Genomic DNA, 16,899 nt, shown 5'->3' on the forward strand with positions numbered 1-16,899 from the left:
ATTATCAGGTGTCTCCAAATATTTAGCTTGGCATCCACTGGCCGTTGGCAACACAACAAACCAAACAAGAGTTTTATTTTTCTGTTGTATGAAAGTGCTCATATTCTGTATTGATGATTCAGCATCTAAGACTTGTATAAGACTTGGAAAAGCTCAAAACATCACCTACTGCACCACTGTCTGTGCAATAAATGAAGAGGACTTCCATCATTCTGAAGCCTGAAATAATCCCTTCGCAACTTTATAGCTGCTCAGGTTGAAGTCCTCTAAAAGCAGACTAAATCTGTTTATTTTCTTCCCTCTCACTCATACACAGTCTCCCACAGGTGTGTCACTCCATCTTGTATTCACACAGATGTATACAGAAGGCCATGACTGACAAGGTGAGGGATTGTGGGGAGGCGTGCGGGTGAAAGAGGAGAATTACCATATGTAAAGGACGGAGGTGCCAAGGTCTCTCTTTTTGTCTCTCTGGATAAAGCAGGTGAGCTACAAGGGACAGAATAAGTGCAGGTACAAGCGTACACTCTCAATGCTGACACAAAAAGGATGCATGTGAATGCAAATCACACATGTAGAACAAAAGGCGTGAGAGGAGACAAGGGGGTGTCTCTGTCTGTCCAGGTGTGTTGAAGATGCCGCATAGACCATCACCTGTGGATGGGTCGGGCACTGAGGAGGTCAGCGGTGCTGGAGTGATCTGATTAGCACTGGGAGCCAGGACGAGTACAGTTTCTCATCAGGATCAGCTTTCAAACCAATGTTATAGTGGTACTATTAATTTGATAGAGAGATAGGCGAACTGTGACCATGGTCTCTGTATCCTGAGGGAATACAGAACTTAGGTAGTCCCCCTTTTTTATTTTTCAGTTCAGAATACGTGGAAAGTGTGGTTTTCTGTGTCTTTGTCACCTTACAAAATGTAAGTCACTGCAGGGTTTTTGTCCGTTACTGGAAAAGAGGGCACATTTGCATTGTTTTAAAATGTTTTTTCTCCTCAATACTTTCAAAACTTCCTCAGCATTATCTCAAACTATTTACAGTAGAATGGTACATGGGACCAGTGATTTTAATAGTTTTAAATCAACAACACAATCCATCTGTACAATCCATGTTTCCGATTCAGAGTATTAGCGTTGTAACTGCAGTAACAGGACATTTAAATGCACAATTATTGGATGTGCTGGAAAGTGTATGCGCCCCTGGAAGCCTGGAAGTAGCAGTGATAAGTGGGTGATTCTTAGATTATAGGTTCTTACATAAAGGGTCAGGACTAAAACTGTCCAAGGGCCTGCAGCTGGAGGGTCCCCATTTGAAAATATTAGTTATTAAAATACCCATGAGTCCCAGGTTAATGCTAAATAAATTCAATATGGGTTTTTCAGTTTTTGTAGTCCATGAACTACAGAGTACTCCAAGTGTCTTATTAGAGTAGGGGGCATACTTCACCATATCTGGATACCCTTGACAACCCTTCTGTAGAGTCAAACGCTATAGAAATAGCAATAATTATTAATTAATTAATTAATATATAATGAATTATCATAAAGTGTCAATTAAATCATTTAAACTAAAATAAAATGTCCGTGTTAATAGACCCCCTTCTTAAAACAATCAAACTTTTATTTTTGTTGAATCGGGCAGTCACTGTGCAAAGCGGTCATTTTCCCATGAGTCCATTTAGAAAACCTCTCATTTAATTTGAGTTTAATTGTAGTAGCACAGTAGTGAACTGTACTTTGTGCATCTATTACCTCTAGAGTCAATCTTAGTTTATGTGTAACATAGTACAGTGTTGATATAAATGTGCATGGGAACGTTTGTGTGCGTGGGGTGTGTGTTAATAGATTTTGATAAGACAGGGATATAAACAAAAATGCTTGAAAGAAACATGTGGGCAAAATCCTTAAAGGTGGGGTAGGTAATTCACTACAGAAACACTTTTTGTTATATTCCATGGAATGCTCTTAACATCCCGATAGCAATAAATATCTTAAGTGCTTTGACAATAAATACATTAAAAAATGTAATCTGTGGAAGCCGTGGCGCTGTAAAAAGCACGACCGGCTAAAATAACTGGATGGCCTACCTGCCTGTCAGCCTTCCATCTGCACAAACTTATCTCGTGCCCTCATTGGTCATGTGCGCATTCGTGTGTGTTGGAGGAGGGGCTCTATAACGAAGTCTGAAGGAAGTGGCAGATTATTTTCGGCTGCGTACTTTCAAATTCTAGCGCACTCGAGCTGGTTTCTCCATTCTTACCTACCCCACCTTTAAGTAGTGAAAAGAAAACAGAGCGTTGAATGAAGGACAAAGGAAATGTTGAGTGAATTATTTTAGAGGTTTAAATAAACCTTTCAGCAGCATGACTATTAGTCATCATCAATCATGAGTTACAGATGTGAGGAACTGAAATGCATAAATCTCATGAAAACATAATGAGTCAAAGAATCCAGGTGTTTAATGCGTCTCTATGCTGCCTTGAGTGCGACCAACATGTTATTAAAGCTAATTATTTTTCCATGCTCTTTAATGAATGAGAGAAAATTCTAGGTTGCTTTTTTTCACAGCACTAATAAGGCTTTCAGTGAGATCATTACGCCAAAAAATCTCTATCCTCGCCTTTTACATTTGTTTCCTCTTCCCCACAAAATAATCTCCAAAACCATCTGCGCTGGGAGTAAAATTACATGTTGCCCAGCTCCATTTTTCTGTCATCTAAACCTGTCTTTAGGTCCCTCTGTCTATCTGTCCTCAAAGCTCCTATAAAAAAAAGGAGGAAGCAAAAGCTGGGAGGAAAAAACAGAACACTCAAATGTAAGAGGCTTGTGGACATCTCAAATGCACTCAGAGAAGCCATTAATAAAAATAATTAGCACAGGAGATGGGCGGAAAAAACGGGGGCCGGCTTGGCTGATGTACAATCTAATTTCTGTTATTTAATTTATCACAGACTGGGGCAGGAAATTCACCAATCATTTTGTTAGAACACAAAGCTCCTACAACAGGCATCTATATTCTGGAAAGACACATACACACATAAATACACACAGAGCCCATCATCAGCCAGAGGGGGCCGGAGGAGTCATTAGTGAGGGAAGAAGATCAGATATCAACAATTCATCTTGGTCAAAATGATTAGAGGGAACCAGGAGGAGGGGGATATATAGGAAGGTGGTTGTGTGCGATGCTGGTTTAACGTACTATTGTGATCTTGGAGTCATTAATCAAACAACAGTGGACACACGCCCACATAACGCTTCTCACCCGCAGTTGAGGTTCAGGTTCAGAAAGGTCAAGGTGATTATCTTCACTGTAACTCAAAGAAGTCAGCGGCACACTGCAGCTCGTGCACTTTGTGGCAACACACGTGATATAGTATATTCGCATCTTTGCCGGAGAAACCTCTGAATAATTGTGCCTTGTATTAACCTTTCTCATATCTGTTTTCGAGGAAAACCCCAAAAGGATGGGCAAAACGTGGCAGCAGAGGAAAAACAGATTGAGGTAATGAAGATCCATACGAAAGGTAGCCAATAGCTAGAGATACATTTGTAACTCTCTAATACCCAATTCAGAAGAAAAAAATATTATGATGTGGCTTGCTGATAAAGTAGAATATTTCAACATTAGAAAAAGTGGATATAGCATTCCAATATGTCGCCCGATTTGGTATTTTGACCCTAACTCACTGCCAGAATTCACTTTAACCCATTTTCAGGCTCAACTCGAGTCTTTCTACAGGCGTACTACTGTAGTTGAAAGCAGGCACAATACAGACCATCACTAGCCCAGCCAGCATACTTCCCATTGTAAAGACATTTAAACAATTACCCAACTAAAACAAGTACAAGCGCAGCAAGAGAGAACTAAATTGTGTATCAATTAGACAGGCACTAAAACTGAAGCCACAACAGCTGTCTATGAATATCATTGCCTGAGTTCAAACCCACATCTTGCATCAGCCCCAGTATCAAAAGTTAATAAAACAGCATCACATCGGTCGAATTCATCTGTACATCCCATCATCTCAATGTGCTTTACAGGCACACGCAAGAAAGCATCTCCAGTGCCAGTCTAAGCTCTCTAAGCTCGAAAGAAAACACCAAGGGACTACCAGGCAGAAGGCTTGTTAGTCTCTTATCTCAGTAGCTCCTTTGAGCAATTTTCAGCGAGCTTATCATCCAGACAATAGCAAGTTAAAACACAAACAACTGAAGCATTATCAAACACAAAACTATCAAAAGCATAGGCTACTTGTGCCCTTTAGTTTAAAGAAATATAAACTAACCTTCAGTAGCAGATGTATGACTCCAGCAAGCATTTCATGTTAAGTATTTAAGTATTTCATAGTCCCTTTTTTGATTTAGAATATGGTATTCATTCAGAACATGGATACCATAAACAAGCAAACCCTAGCTTTTGAAAGTTGGTCATTACAGAACTTATCTGAATAACAAGTAAGCATACCTTAAAATTAGACTCAAGCAAATGTTTGTATCATACTTAGATCAGTGTTTTGAGCACAGTGGGTAATTTGTAATTTGTGGGTAAGGAGATCAGAAATAAAATGATAGAAATAACCTCAGATTGTGTTATATTGGGTATTTAAAAAAAAGAAAAAGCACCCAGAAGCAATAGTTCGGTACTGGAACTCCCAGGGTACACATACACACAAAACCACATACACAAAGACTGCCACACAAGGAATCGAATAATTAATGCGTGCATGAAAAGTCAGCATTGCAATTCCTGATGCTTCCGTACTGAAATGCTCCAACGTTGCATTGTACTGCAGGTGATAAAAGACTCAAATATTCTGCACAACATATGGCAGAGTGGAATCAAGCAAAGGAGGGAGTGTAAACACAATACAGGGGAGATGGTGCTAGAGGGATAGCAAGACTGTACGCTGGGAAGGAAAACAGCATGTATGTCTCCTGTTAGACAACATGAATAGATTAAATCCACAGACTCAAACAAACGCATAGAAATCCTGCCAGGAGCAGTCATCGTATGTGACACATACTTCTGAAACAATATTTAACGTCTCAAACATAAAGCCAGATAAACATCTTCTCAGTTTTAAGCGTTGCTGCCGACTTGTATTAGAACATTTAGATAGACTGTAATATAAACTGCACTAAAGAGATCTAGTGAACAATACTTTATTCTGTGTGAAACTTTGCAATAATATTTTTACTGTTTGCAGGTCTCATAAGGGGGGCGGGTCGTAAAATGGAATGAGCTCTGAATCATGGTAGTGACTGCGGATAATAACGTTATGGTAATAATGTCGGGGATTGACTGCAACAATGGGACAGTGATTGAAAGTATCCTACCGTGGTCTGTGATTTTACAAGACACAAGATACAGCTCCTTCAGACTTCTCCCCTCCTTGGCGATGATTTCCACACACCTACAGAGAGACACAGAGAAAGAACAAATGTTTAGAGGGCCACCTGAGGCAGTTGTGTTTTGTTTTGTATATTGGGTTTCGTATTTGCTTGAAGGCGCTTTTGACGTGACTCAAAAACTGCAAAATGCATGAACACACCCAGCAGCTTTATTTCTCTTAAACCCTCTCGGTTACACACACACGGTTACTCAAAATAAAGGTAAACCGTATAGCTGCGGGGTCAACCGCTCGAATATGCTGCCTCTGCTACTTGAACACATACATTAATAATTAAACACCTGATCTGATTAGAGAAGCATGCACTAACGCAGCATGGTTATACGTGTGATTTCACATATATAGAGTGAGCATGCTCACTTCAAAGAGGGATATCTGCAATCTGCATTCAGCCCGTGCCTGAGCCCAAAGGACCTACAGAGTGTGTGTGTGTGTGTGTGTGTGTGTGTGTGTGTGTGTGTGTGTGTGTGTGTGTGTGTGTGTGTGTGTGTGTGTGTGTGTGTGTGTGTGTGTGTGTGTGGTGTGTGTGTGTGTGTGTGTGTGTGAGTGAGACTGGGGGGGAGAGATCCGGAGAATTCACTAGGGAGGGCCGGGAGGAAGATCAGAGTATCTGTATCAAATGATTCTCTTTAAATGCCTCTAATGAGAGGAGGGTGTGCAACAACTAGAATTTGATCAACGCATTTGACCTATTAACCTTCAGGATGAAATGTTTTGATCTTCATGCTGGTGTTCTATCATGAATATTTATGAGACACACACAAACCACACACACAAATGCACACACACTGTACAGCTCTCACTTGAATGTGAAGGCAGAGGTGTAGAACAAGTGATGTTGAGCTGTCTTCTATCATTGAGCCTCATGTCAAAGTGAAACAGGGAACAATATAGCGTACGGTGCTCACACACTTCCACACCATATGATTGACAGCTGGGGTTATTCTGAAATGCATTACTCATATTCACTTTCTGTACACTGTGTGCTGTGTTGGGTAATCTCACTGTAGGCCAAGTGTGATGTGTGAGGACTTGTTGCTAGAAAATGAGCTTCTTTTCTTTCATGTTTTTTATTTAATGTCACATCCTCACTATCTACAAGACAGAAGTGAAAATAGGATGAAGATCAAGAGGGAATACAGTACAGTGACATTTTATATTTTTGAACAAAGCAGGATCTGTATGCTTGTGTGTTTTTCTCCAGGATTCGTTTAAGGGCACACAATTCGTGGATGTCACTTGATGTGTGACATATCACACCGTGGGATCAAGAAGGAAAAGATGGCAGTGAGAGGAAAGTTAAAATGTGTGTCATATTTCTAAAATCCTTATTTGTGAGAGGAGCAAAAGCTGTCAAAATCTGCTTTAGTTCACTGGGCTGCATCTTCATACTTCACCTTTTTCTATTACATTATTGTTGTGCTAGCCCTGCATGCCTCTCCATGTTATCAGGTTGTTTTTTTCCGATCTTTTCATTGTCCCTCCCACCTTTCCCTGTTTATTTGTTTATCTTATTCTCCCTGACTCTAGTTCCATCCTGCCCTTTTCAATTTTTCTATCTTCCACCATTTTTCTCTCTCAGGCACACTCTGAGATGTTGATGAGAAAAGCTTTCTTGAAAATAGAAAGATACCTGTTGCAATTGGTCATTCCTGAACCTAAGTTGCGCTGGGGGCCGCCTTAGATTAGATTCAGTTGGGCCAGCAGGATCACAATATCATGCTTTGCGTCTTGGGGCTATGGCATTAAAGCTGCTGAGTGAATCAATGAATGCACTGGGGGGAAGGGGGGGGGAGGAAACAGATAAAAAGAAAGTAGTGATTCAAGGATGCAGCCACGAAGGGCGGAGAGCATCCTCTGGGAGCTTGTTACACTGTGCCCGGGTCCCCAGTGTCAGGGCAAAAGCAATTAGATCAGACATCAATGAATGAGAGAGGGAGTGAGGAGAGATGGAAAGCAAGTACAGCAGGAAATAGAGTGAGTAGAAATCTCTATACAGTAGCTAGGGGTTGGATGAAGACAGAAGGGGCACCATCATGGGAGGCGGAGGGCTAAGAAAGCAAGGGAGGGAAAAAAAGGAGTAAGAGGCCATTCAAAAGGCCGGATGAAGTAAAATGAAGACTGTGGAGACAGCAGAGGAGACGAGAGGCCGCAGCAGAGGTGTGGGATGTGATGGCTTAGGCATGGATCAGGCCACATTAAAGGCCTTCAGAAAGCAACAAGCCTCCACCCAGCTTCTCTCATACCCCACAAGGCTCAGCTGACATGAATTAGTGATCTGCTCGCTTTCAATAATGTACAGAGCCTGTAACAAAAGCCATAGTTGGACACGGTGTGTATACTGAACATTTAGATTGAGGCGATGCTACAGAAGATAATGTTGAGAGGAGGACATAGGATGCAAAGTATTAGTAGGGTGGGTGAGATGGAGAAGCTAATGGTGGTGCTGAAGAAGGACTGAGCAGAGAAAGGTAGGATGAAGAAAATAATGAGGAAATAGAGTGCCACAGTGGCGCGTCCTAAAACCCGGAAGTAAGTTAGCATTTGTACCACTTCCGGTTCCTTCGACAAAAAGCAATGGGATTTCTCCATAGGATTTTGGAAAATAGCTTGAAATAAGGTCTGTGTTTGACACACATTGAAGAGACAGATCACGTTTTATTCTACGACATTAAATACATCAGCAGTGACCCCACTGGTGATTTTTGAAGAGTTTACGTGTCTGAAAAACGATGGTTGTTAACAAGTGGCTGAATAGGACTACAGAAGTTGTCTAGGCCGTTTTACGTCATTACACCGAACACGTAAAACACTCCCGCTAAGTTTGTTTTCCCCCCTGTTCTGCTTGAAAGCAAGTACCTGCCTCCTGCAAACTGTTCAAACAAACGCTTCAACTTATACCATTTTGAATCTGTATGTTTTAATATGGATCTTAAGTTGGCGTGACGTTGAAGCAGCGACCCTGCTGTAGTTCGTTTATAGCATAACGTTAGCATTTTGCTTCTGGCGACTAGATTTATGATTCGAAAATTATAAAAGTAGGGTAGACATGTGGATATTATCCGGCTGAACAAAACGTGATCCGTCTCTTAAATGTGTGTCAACCACAGACCTTATTTCGAGCTATTTTCCAAAATGCTATGGAGAAATTGCATTGCTTTTTTGTCGAAGGAACCGGAAGGAGTTTAGGATGCGTCACTGTGGCACTCTATAAAGGATAGTTATGGGAGAGAAAAACGTTTTTAAAATGAAAAAGCAAGAAAATGAATAGGAGGGACCTTGAAGTTCTCAAATGGAGAATTTGGAAGAGAGGACAAGAGGAAGAACTAATGAAGTGACAGGTTGATGATGATGATGGGGATTCAATGTGAGATTCAAGAATAGAAATGAGTTGGAGAAAGAAAATAGGAGACTTGTCCGCAGAGAATAAGGAAACAGTGAAAATAAGGAGTGTAGTGTAAAGACGCTAAGTGGAAGAGGAGACGAGGCAGAAAGTACAAGATGACTAAAATGAAGGGGAAGTGCAGGGGAAGGTTGATTATTATATTTTGAACAAAAAGATACAAATAAGCTTCAAAAGATGAGGAGGAAATGATGATGGATGGATAAGGTAAGAAAGTCAGTCAAGTTGTTTCTGCTACCATATAAGGCAAAGGATGCTCCTATAACTAAAATGTGATACATCAAAGTAAGAGAAAGCATTGTGTTATGCAGCTAACTGAAATACATCTCATGGCTCCTTTTCAAATAAAAGACAATAAAAGAGTCCCTATAACTGAGCTAACGTCTAATGTTGAAGCGATTAGTGCAGCAGCAGGCGGAGAGAGAGCCATTAGGGGTCAGTGTGTGTTTGGCTTCCTGTCACTATGCTGTCGGCACAAACAGCTAGAGGTACACAATAAAACTGTCACTCCTCTATCTCATCCTTACGGGGCGATACAAACAAATATACTCTAGTACTCTAGAGACCATGGGTGTCAAACTCAAGGCCTGTGGGCCACAACCGGCCCGCGACCTCATTTCATATGGCCCGCAAGAGCTTGCAAAGAATACAATATACAATACTATTGGCGTAATTGTTGAATATTTGCTTTCCAATATTTGCCCTAGACTTCTGCTTTCAGACGTAGCTATTTATGAAGTTATTACCAGAACTGATAATAATCCAATGCAGAGCCAATAATATAATACATTATTTAATATGTATTATATAGTTATATATGTATATTTATATAGTCTTAAAGTTACAACCGGCCCTTTGAGTGCAACCATAATGCTAATGTGGCCCGCGATGACATTTAGTTTGACACCCCTGATCTAGACTCTAGTCAAGGATTTGGGGGAATTTCTCTTCCTTTAAATCATACAGACATTTTGTATCTAAATTGAATGACTGGAGCGACACAACTGGACCTCATGGACTTAACCCCGAAAAATATTATTTATTTAATTTTGTTTCCTTGGCAGCCAGCTGATGCAGCCTGCCAAATAATTGAGCCTTTGTTTGACTCCACTCTGAAGAAAAGTAGGCCCTAACAGATATGTTTATTCGTCTTGCAAGACAGAGAAGGCTTTCACTTAATAACCATAGAAACATTTTGCAGTACATTTAACAGGAAGTAACACTCTAAAGAGATGCAGGTGCTGTTATGTATTTCCATAGCATCAGGAGAGAATACAAAACTGTAATCTGTGCTTCTCATACATAATTGCTTTTTCCTTGGAGTTCTTAAGAAGAAAACTCAATTATGTTGCTTTGAAACCATGGTAACTACATCAGCGCTAATTTATCTTGTGATTAGCGAAAGCATTTTTCTGGGTTTTTACATGCAAATGAAGCCTGATGGTATGACAAGCTAAGTAGTGTAGACCAAGGCTGATGTATTTTAAACATCCATTTTTATTTCCCAGGAATGCATTTGATCTTTGACCAATATTTTTTCTCCATACAGTGTATTAACTTTCCATAAAGGATTTCAAGTTAGAAAGTGGCTCCATTAAAAACGAATTCCTTAAAAATTGCCAATAAAATGAACATGGGTCATCTGATTAGCATTTGATTTATGCACTGAATATCATCATTGTACATATATTTGCTTTTTCAGAGAAGCTCTTGAAAAATAAAACTCGGAAATACTTTAAGACCTCTATTAATCTGTTGAACTGAACGTTAGAAAAATTGACTTTCTGGTCTGGGCCAAGGTGATATACATATATTCCTCTTTATACAGCAAGGAGCAACAAACATTACTGTACACACTCTGTAACATGGCTTTTATGGACTTTCACAGCCTTAACCAATGTTTTCGAAGAAAAAGGGGATTAGCACTTGAAAATAATCGACCAACCAGCAAAATACTTCTTCGTTCTGCACTCTATACCGTGCTCAAAGCTGCACTATAGGACAATTGCCCTTTAACTGTATTTTCTCAGAGTGTGTGTTGTACAACCAGAGGTTAAACCTGGACAAAGCCTAGTGATCATGCCTTAATCCCAGCTCACTGTAGGATCAACACTATTCTCTTCTATGATCCTTTTGTCATGGTCTCGCTTACATTTCGAAAATGTTTAATGCTTATTTAAGATTTATAGAGTGCACTGTGTGCTGTGTTATTTTCCATTTGTGTTTATTTTATTAATTAGTGTTTTTTGACTGGCATCCTGTAAATCTAAATATCAAAACTCCAGAGTAATGATGAGTGTGTTAAACATCAAATATGCCATTGGCATTACATCTATTAACATAAATCAATTAAGATACAATGTGTTTTCATTCTTGAGCAGCATTAATATTTGAGAACCCTGCTACTTGTCATATTGCATTATGGCCTATTTGACAAAAAAAAACACATATGTGCACTGGTTTAAAATGTGTTTTCTTTTGGTTAATAAAATGCTCTCTGCAGAGAACTAACTGGACAATGCCATACACGGCAAACTGGAATTAGTCTAAGGCTCAACAAGGATTTGTGGGACATAACGAAGGACAAAGGGAGTAAGGTGTTTATGTGTGTGTCATTACGCAGAGTGTGTTTCTTGTGCTTCTGAAATGCATGTCTCAGAGGTGAAGCTAATCTTCTTTTATGCAGCACAGCCAGAGGTATCCAAGCAGACAGGCAACAAGAGGAAGAATAGCAACAATACTTGAGAGAAACAGAGGTCCATGTTTATCACAAAGACTGCAGACAGTCTTCCAACCAAACAACATGTGTAGCGCTTCTCTTTAGCCAATCACAATGGAGCAGGAACAAAGAGGCTTCTGGGAGAATGGCTGTAGGTAGGTACACTAGCACAGCGCTGACCAACTCAAGGCCTCTTCTCATCCCGCTCCTCACACGGCCCACAATTACACGGTTGTCTGGCCACACAAAAGGAGCAGGGAAATAGAAATGGATGATTTTCGAGAGAAGAGGGCAGAAAGAAAGAAAGTAAGCATGAAATGTATAAAAGAAAAGCGGTTGAAGGTCTAGGGAGGGGTTGAAAACATAAAAGAAGGGGGAGGAGGGGGAGGCAGCAGTGGTGGTGACAGACGAGACTTCAGACTTCCACGGCTGTCTTTAGACTTAATGAAATGGAAGGGCGGAGCAGCAAAGAGGAGGAGAGCAAGGAAAGACGGGGGTTTATACTTCTGAGGAGAACGCTCTTGCAAAATGATTCTTGCTGTAAATTTTCTTTTTATCACCCATAAATCCATACACAAGTGTAAGGAAGCAGAGTTCTGCTTCCTCAGACGATCTGCACTACTGAGTTTCTGGAATCTTCCGGACAAAAAAAACGTAAAGACCGTTTTCATTGGGCTAATATAAGTGGAAATAAAAATATCCAATACCTCAAAAGAGCCATTCAATAAGCAAATACTTAAGCAACCATCTTAAAATGGAGCAATACAGGTTTTATAGAATGAGAGGGAACAAGTTCATTGCTTCTGAAATTGCTGACCCTCTGATTATATGTGCAGACTTGTACAAGTGTTCTGTTGCTGACTTGGGAAACAATTCAAATGGTGTTCTCAACGAAGTATCAGCAAAGAGATGGTTCATTACTTAGTTTGTTTCTTATATTTAAGAAGCCTAATTTCTCGTAGGACCCACAGATCTCATCTTATCTGATCGAATGATTTAGCATTTAAGAATATTTCCTATGTCACATAAATAAATACAAAATAGAATGTCTGTCGCTTCTCTACGATTCAACATTCATGCTTTCATTGTCTTTATATTACATATATTTCAAGATGGGCTTGATTGCAAAATACATTATAAAATATTGAAAAATTGCGAATACAAAGTTATAGTAAAAACAAGAAAATGTACATGTTAGAAAAAAGTACGACTTACAGATGTAGCTCTTTTACTGTAACAGAGTACACAGACATATCGCTTATGTGTTTATTGTTATGTTGATACAATCAAAGTTATTTTATTATCAATCCAGAAGCCAGATGCTGTTAGCTACATTTGATATCCCTTGCTGTTGTAGGATCCGTGTGTGTATGTGTGTGTGTGTGTGTGTGTGTGTGTGTGTGTGTGTGTGTGTGTGTGTGTGTGTGTGTGTGTGTGTGTGTGTGTGTGGGGGTGAGTGTTCCAGTGGTCTGAATCAGGGTCTGCTTCGGCAATTAGGGCCTGGATGATTTCCCAGGCTAGGCTGCCGTACCCACTGCTCAAATAAGAATCACATTCCTATTGTGCTCCACCACCGTTAATCATGTTTTCAAACGACTTTGCAAAACGGCAGGGCCTTCCAGCAGCTTGTCATCAGCCTGCTTAAAAATGTGCCGATGGGGTCATAACTGGAGCCATAAATGCCCCTCTTCCTCGACTTTCCTGTCCAACCTGTCTTTCTTTTGTTAGTCTGGGAATGAGAGGCGAGCCCGAATGAGCGCACTTTTTAGGTTCATGCAGCCAATGGAAAGTAGGCCCTTATATGTGCCGCTGTCTCCTCTCATCTTCAGTAATGGTTGGCTTCCTTAAATGCTCGAAGCATTTTCTCCAGCTGTAAGCATAGTGTAATTGCAGAGTAAAACACTTACAGTACTCCACAAATGGCAAAAGTTTCAATACAGAAACAGCAGGAGCTCTACTCACAGCAAATGGCCATTTACGGTACGAGATATAAAGGTTTACATTACATGATATTGAGTTCAAAAGTGCAGAAGACTTCTGAAGATATTTCAAAATATGCATATTCAGCTGTAAACCCCTGGCTGATAGTATATGCACCATCAGCCAATATTTTCACTATCTCCAAAAACAAGTGTCCCTCACAAACCATCTGATTTGTCCATCAAAAGCCAGGGGTAAAAGCCAACTAAGCACTTTGTAAGGTTAAGTGGCAGTTATTCACTTTAAGCTCATCCAAATGGACAGCCTGTTGCCTTGCCAACGCTGATGGGCCTCCGTGATGCACATGCACAAAGAGCATTTTAAAGCAGCTCCTCGGTTGCCAGAGGAAAACAAACTGGCCTGACATCGCTCACACGTGACTCTCTGATAGCTCTCCACTCTGTCTGTAAAGCTCCTTCCTCTGTTGCACCTTAGCAACTCCCCCGAGGACATGCAAGTGAGATACTGACCTGCAAATGAACAACTGGCTTCTCTAAAGCAATGCCATGCCCCTATCTACCTCCTCGGTCAACCCACTGCAGCCATAACACAATAAATAACTCAGGAGAAGATGAGCACTGCCCCGTGGCAGATGGCGATAACACTTACAGCCTCAGGACTGAGTGTGTGTGTGTGTGTGTGTGTGTGTGTGTGTGTGTGTGTGTGTGTGTGTGTGTGTGTGTGTGTGTGTGTGTGTGTGTGTGTGTGTGTGTGTGTGTGTGTGTGTGTGTGTGTGTGTGTGTGTGTGTGTGTGTGTGTGTGTGTGTGTGTGTGTGTGTGTGTGTGTGTGTGTATATGAGTGCAGAAGAGAAAGTTGGTACAGCTCATGTGAGACGAACAGTTAGGTCATAGATGGTTGCCCATGATAAATGTCCCTGTGGGGAATAAAGGCAGTGGACATAGCTGCTTACTTATTATATTTATTTATTATTTCTAAAAAAAAGTAATCAGGCATAGCAGGTAAAAAAATGTGTTTTTATTTTGTAAAATTAACTACAGAAAACGATGTATATACAGTACAGTGTAACATTGTTAGCACAAGATAAAATAACCTCTATTTGGGTTTCACTAAGATATAAAATCCTTATAAAGCCAATTCTTGAACTGTAGTTCAGACATTTAATTATTTTTGTGTCAAACAAGTACAAACATCTGCCAGCGCAGCACTTTTCCATTTTCTTAAAAAAAAATTCCATTTAACTTTAAGGTGAAAGTAAAAACAGACTATAGAAAACGAGAATGAAAGAGGGATATGACCTTCAGCAAACATGTAGGTATACTGCATGTTAACTACAAGGTTACCAAGATGCACTTATGCAGTATGTGTAACATTTCTAAAAAGCTATGTAAAGCCGTTGTTTGTAGTGAAAACACATTCATACTCTGCTGTCAAGTTTCCTAATTTGTTTTATGAAGTAAGCTTTTTCAGTACTCAATTATTAACAGAAACTGTGGATACAACTAAATAATCAGTTTTGTTTATTTTAAAACAGGCATTTATTTCTCTGAAATGCTGTCCTAAATAAACACTATACCACTTAATTATAAATGTGATTTCTACAGTGCCGAAAACACAGTTAATAACTAGCAGCACATAACAGATGTTTGTCTCAGAGACTAAAGAAACGGTCAGTCTGACTGTGATAAATTGAGCTGAGCATGTCCCTCAGGGCTGTAAATTGTTACTCTTCTGCTCCGTGTCCACATACAGAGAGGGGTGAACTACCCAATGTTTACCAATAGGCCTGACACAGTGGCACACGCTAACACACAGTGTACACCCTCCGCCCACTCAGCCATGGCTAATTGCTCTGCACTTTGATTACTTCCATCTATTTTAATGAGAGCTCACCAACACACTCTCTCCTGCCCGCTTTCTCTGTCAAACACACATGCAAACACCGGTACACACATGCAGGAGAGTGTGCATGCCACTTTGATGCGCATACACACACGGAACGGAGAGGAGAACAATACTATGTTCCATGTTTGTCCCGGTGACAGGAAATTGCCGGGTGTTCATTAGGCTAATGGATATGAAGAGGAAGGGAGAAGGGGATGAAGATAGAACGGGGGAGGACAGGATGAGAGGGTGGGAGGCCTCTGAATTATACTACAACACATTCGGTAAAAGGGCCCAACAAGTCATATTGCAGCGTGTAATTTCCTTGCTGCTATGGTAGAGCAAGAGTGCATCAATTACATAGACTGGCTTTAATTACGCTGAATCTGCCTCATAAGGCGGCTCCTGTTGAGAACCAATGAGCTGTTGCGTTTCTGGTGCTGCTGCCCCTGCAGCTTGCTGAATGGACTCGGCTTCATTAGAGTCACTGGTGTACCAGCACACACACCAGGCTGACAAAGCCTAATCAATGGACTCACACTGTTCTAAAGACTCAGGGAGAAGAGAAACAGAAGACACCCAACTGGACGGAGCTGCTGATCGATGGTGGAAATGTGTGCTTTGAGTGTGGCTTCTGTCATCCTTTTTATTTTCCTTCGCACACAGTGTAGCTTATGTCACTCAGGCTGTACAGACTCTTTTCCTCAAAAACATTATACTTTATATTTCTTTCCCGAGTGAAATGACAAGTGTGCTTCAATAAAAAAACATGAGCTAAATGTACACAAAGAGTCAACGAAAATGAGGGAGACCAGAAAAAGGCAACAAAAAAGAAAATCAAAGAAGAAAGCAGGAGTGCGAAAGGAAAGAGAGCATTAAAAGGGATGAAGCGCAACAACCGCACTACAACCACAACTATGCCAGATCACATGGTCACACTCTGTCTCATCGCTTTACGAGACGCTAGGTCGTCCATGAAACTAGTTCAGCATGTCTAGTATAACAATCATCAATAACTCACACACAACACACACACACACATACAAGTGCTTAGTTTGAAAATATTGGAAAACAGAGCTCCAAATACTGCCAGGATGAGGTCAGAGCACTGTGGAGAAAAGCCAACTAGAAAAGGTGAATATGTGCGTGTATCCAAGGTTTTGAATTGATCCACATGTAATAAAAACTCTGATCGTTACAGTTTGAATGACCCTGTAGATGCCCCTCACCCTAGCAACAATCATTCCTGACCCTTGACTTCTGACGCCCTAGTCACCATAGCAACAGGAGAAAAACATTGTCTAAAAAAACTTTAATTTCAAGAAAGGCTTCGAATTCCTGGAACTATTTCACCTCTTCATCCTCATGTTTGCACCTGAGGATACTGGATATTATCATATAGCATATTCCCATGGTGGTGTTATCATATTACTAAAGTATCACACCTTACCAATAAGCACTACAAATACAATTCCCACATGGAATCTATATAATCTGTAGCAGAGGGCTCTAGCTGCTAATCCAATTGTTACCTCAAC

General features: G+C 40.5%; 1 protein-coding gene across 1 annotated transcript in view; it reads right to left on the minus strand.

Annotated features, from left to right (window-relative positions):
- Positions 1-16,899, minus strand: part of fbxl17 (F-box and leucine-rich repeat protein 17) — a 200,639-nt gene that overhangs the window by 52,391 nt on the left and 131,349 nt on the right. The window contains exon 9 of the mRNA XM_034118533.1: positions 5,343-5,419. Coding sequence (XP_033974424.1) covers positions 5,343-5,419 — 77 coding nt within the window. The remainder of the gene's footprint in view (positions 1-5,342; positions 5,420-16,899) is intronic.

The sequence above is a fragment of the Trematomus bernacchii genome, unplaced genomic scaffold (assembly GCF_902827165.1).
Source record: "Trematomus bernacchii unplaced genomic scaffold, fTreBer1.1, whole genome shotgun sequence".
In the NCBI taxonomy this organism is placed as follows: Eukaryota; Metazoa; Chordata; class Actinopteri; order Perciformes; family Nototheniidae; genus Trematomus; species Trematomus bernacchii.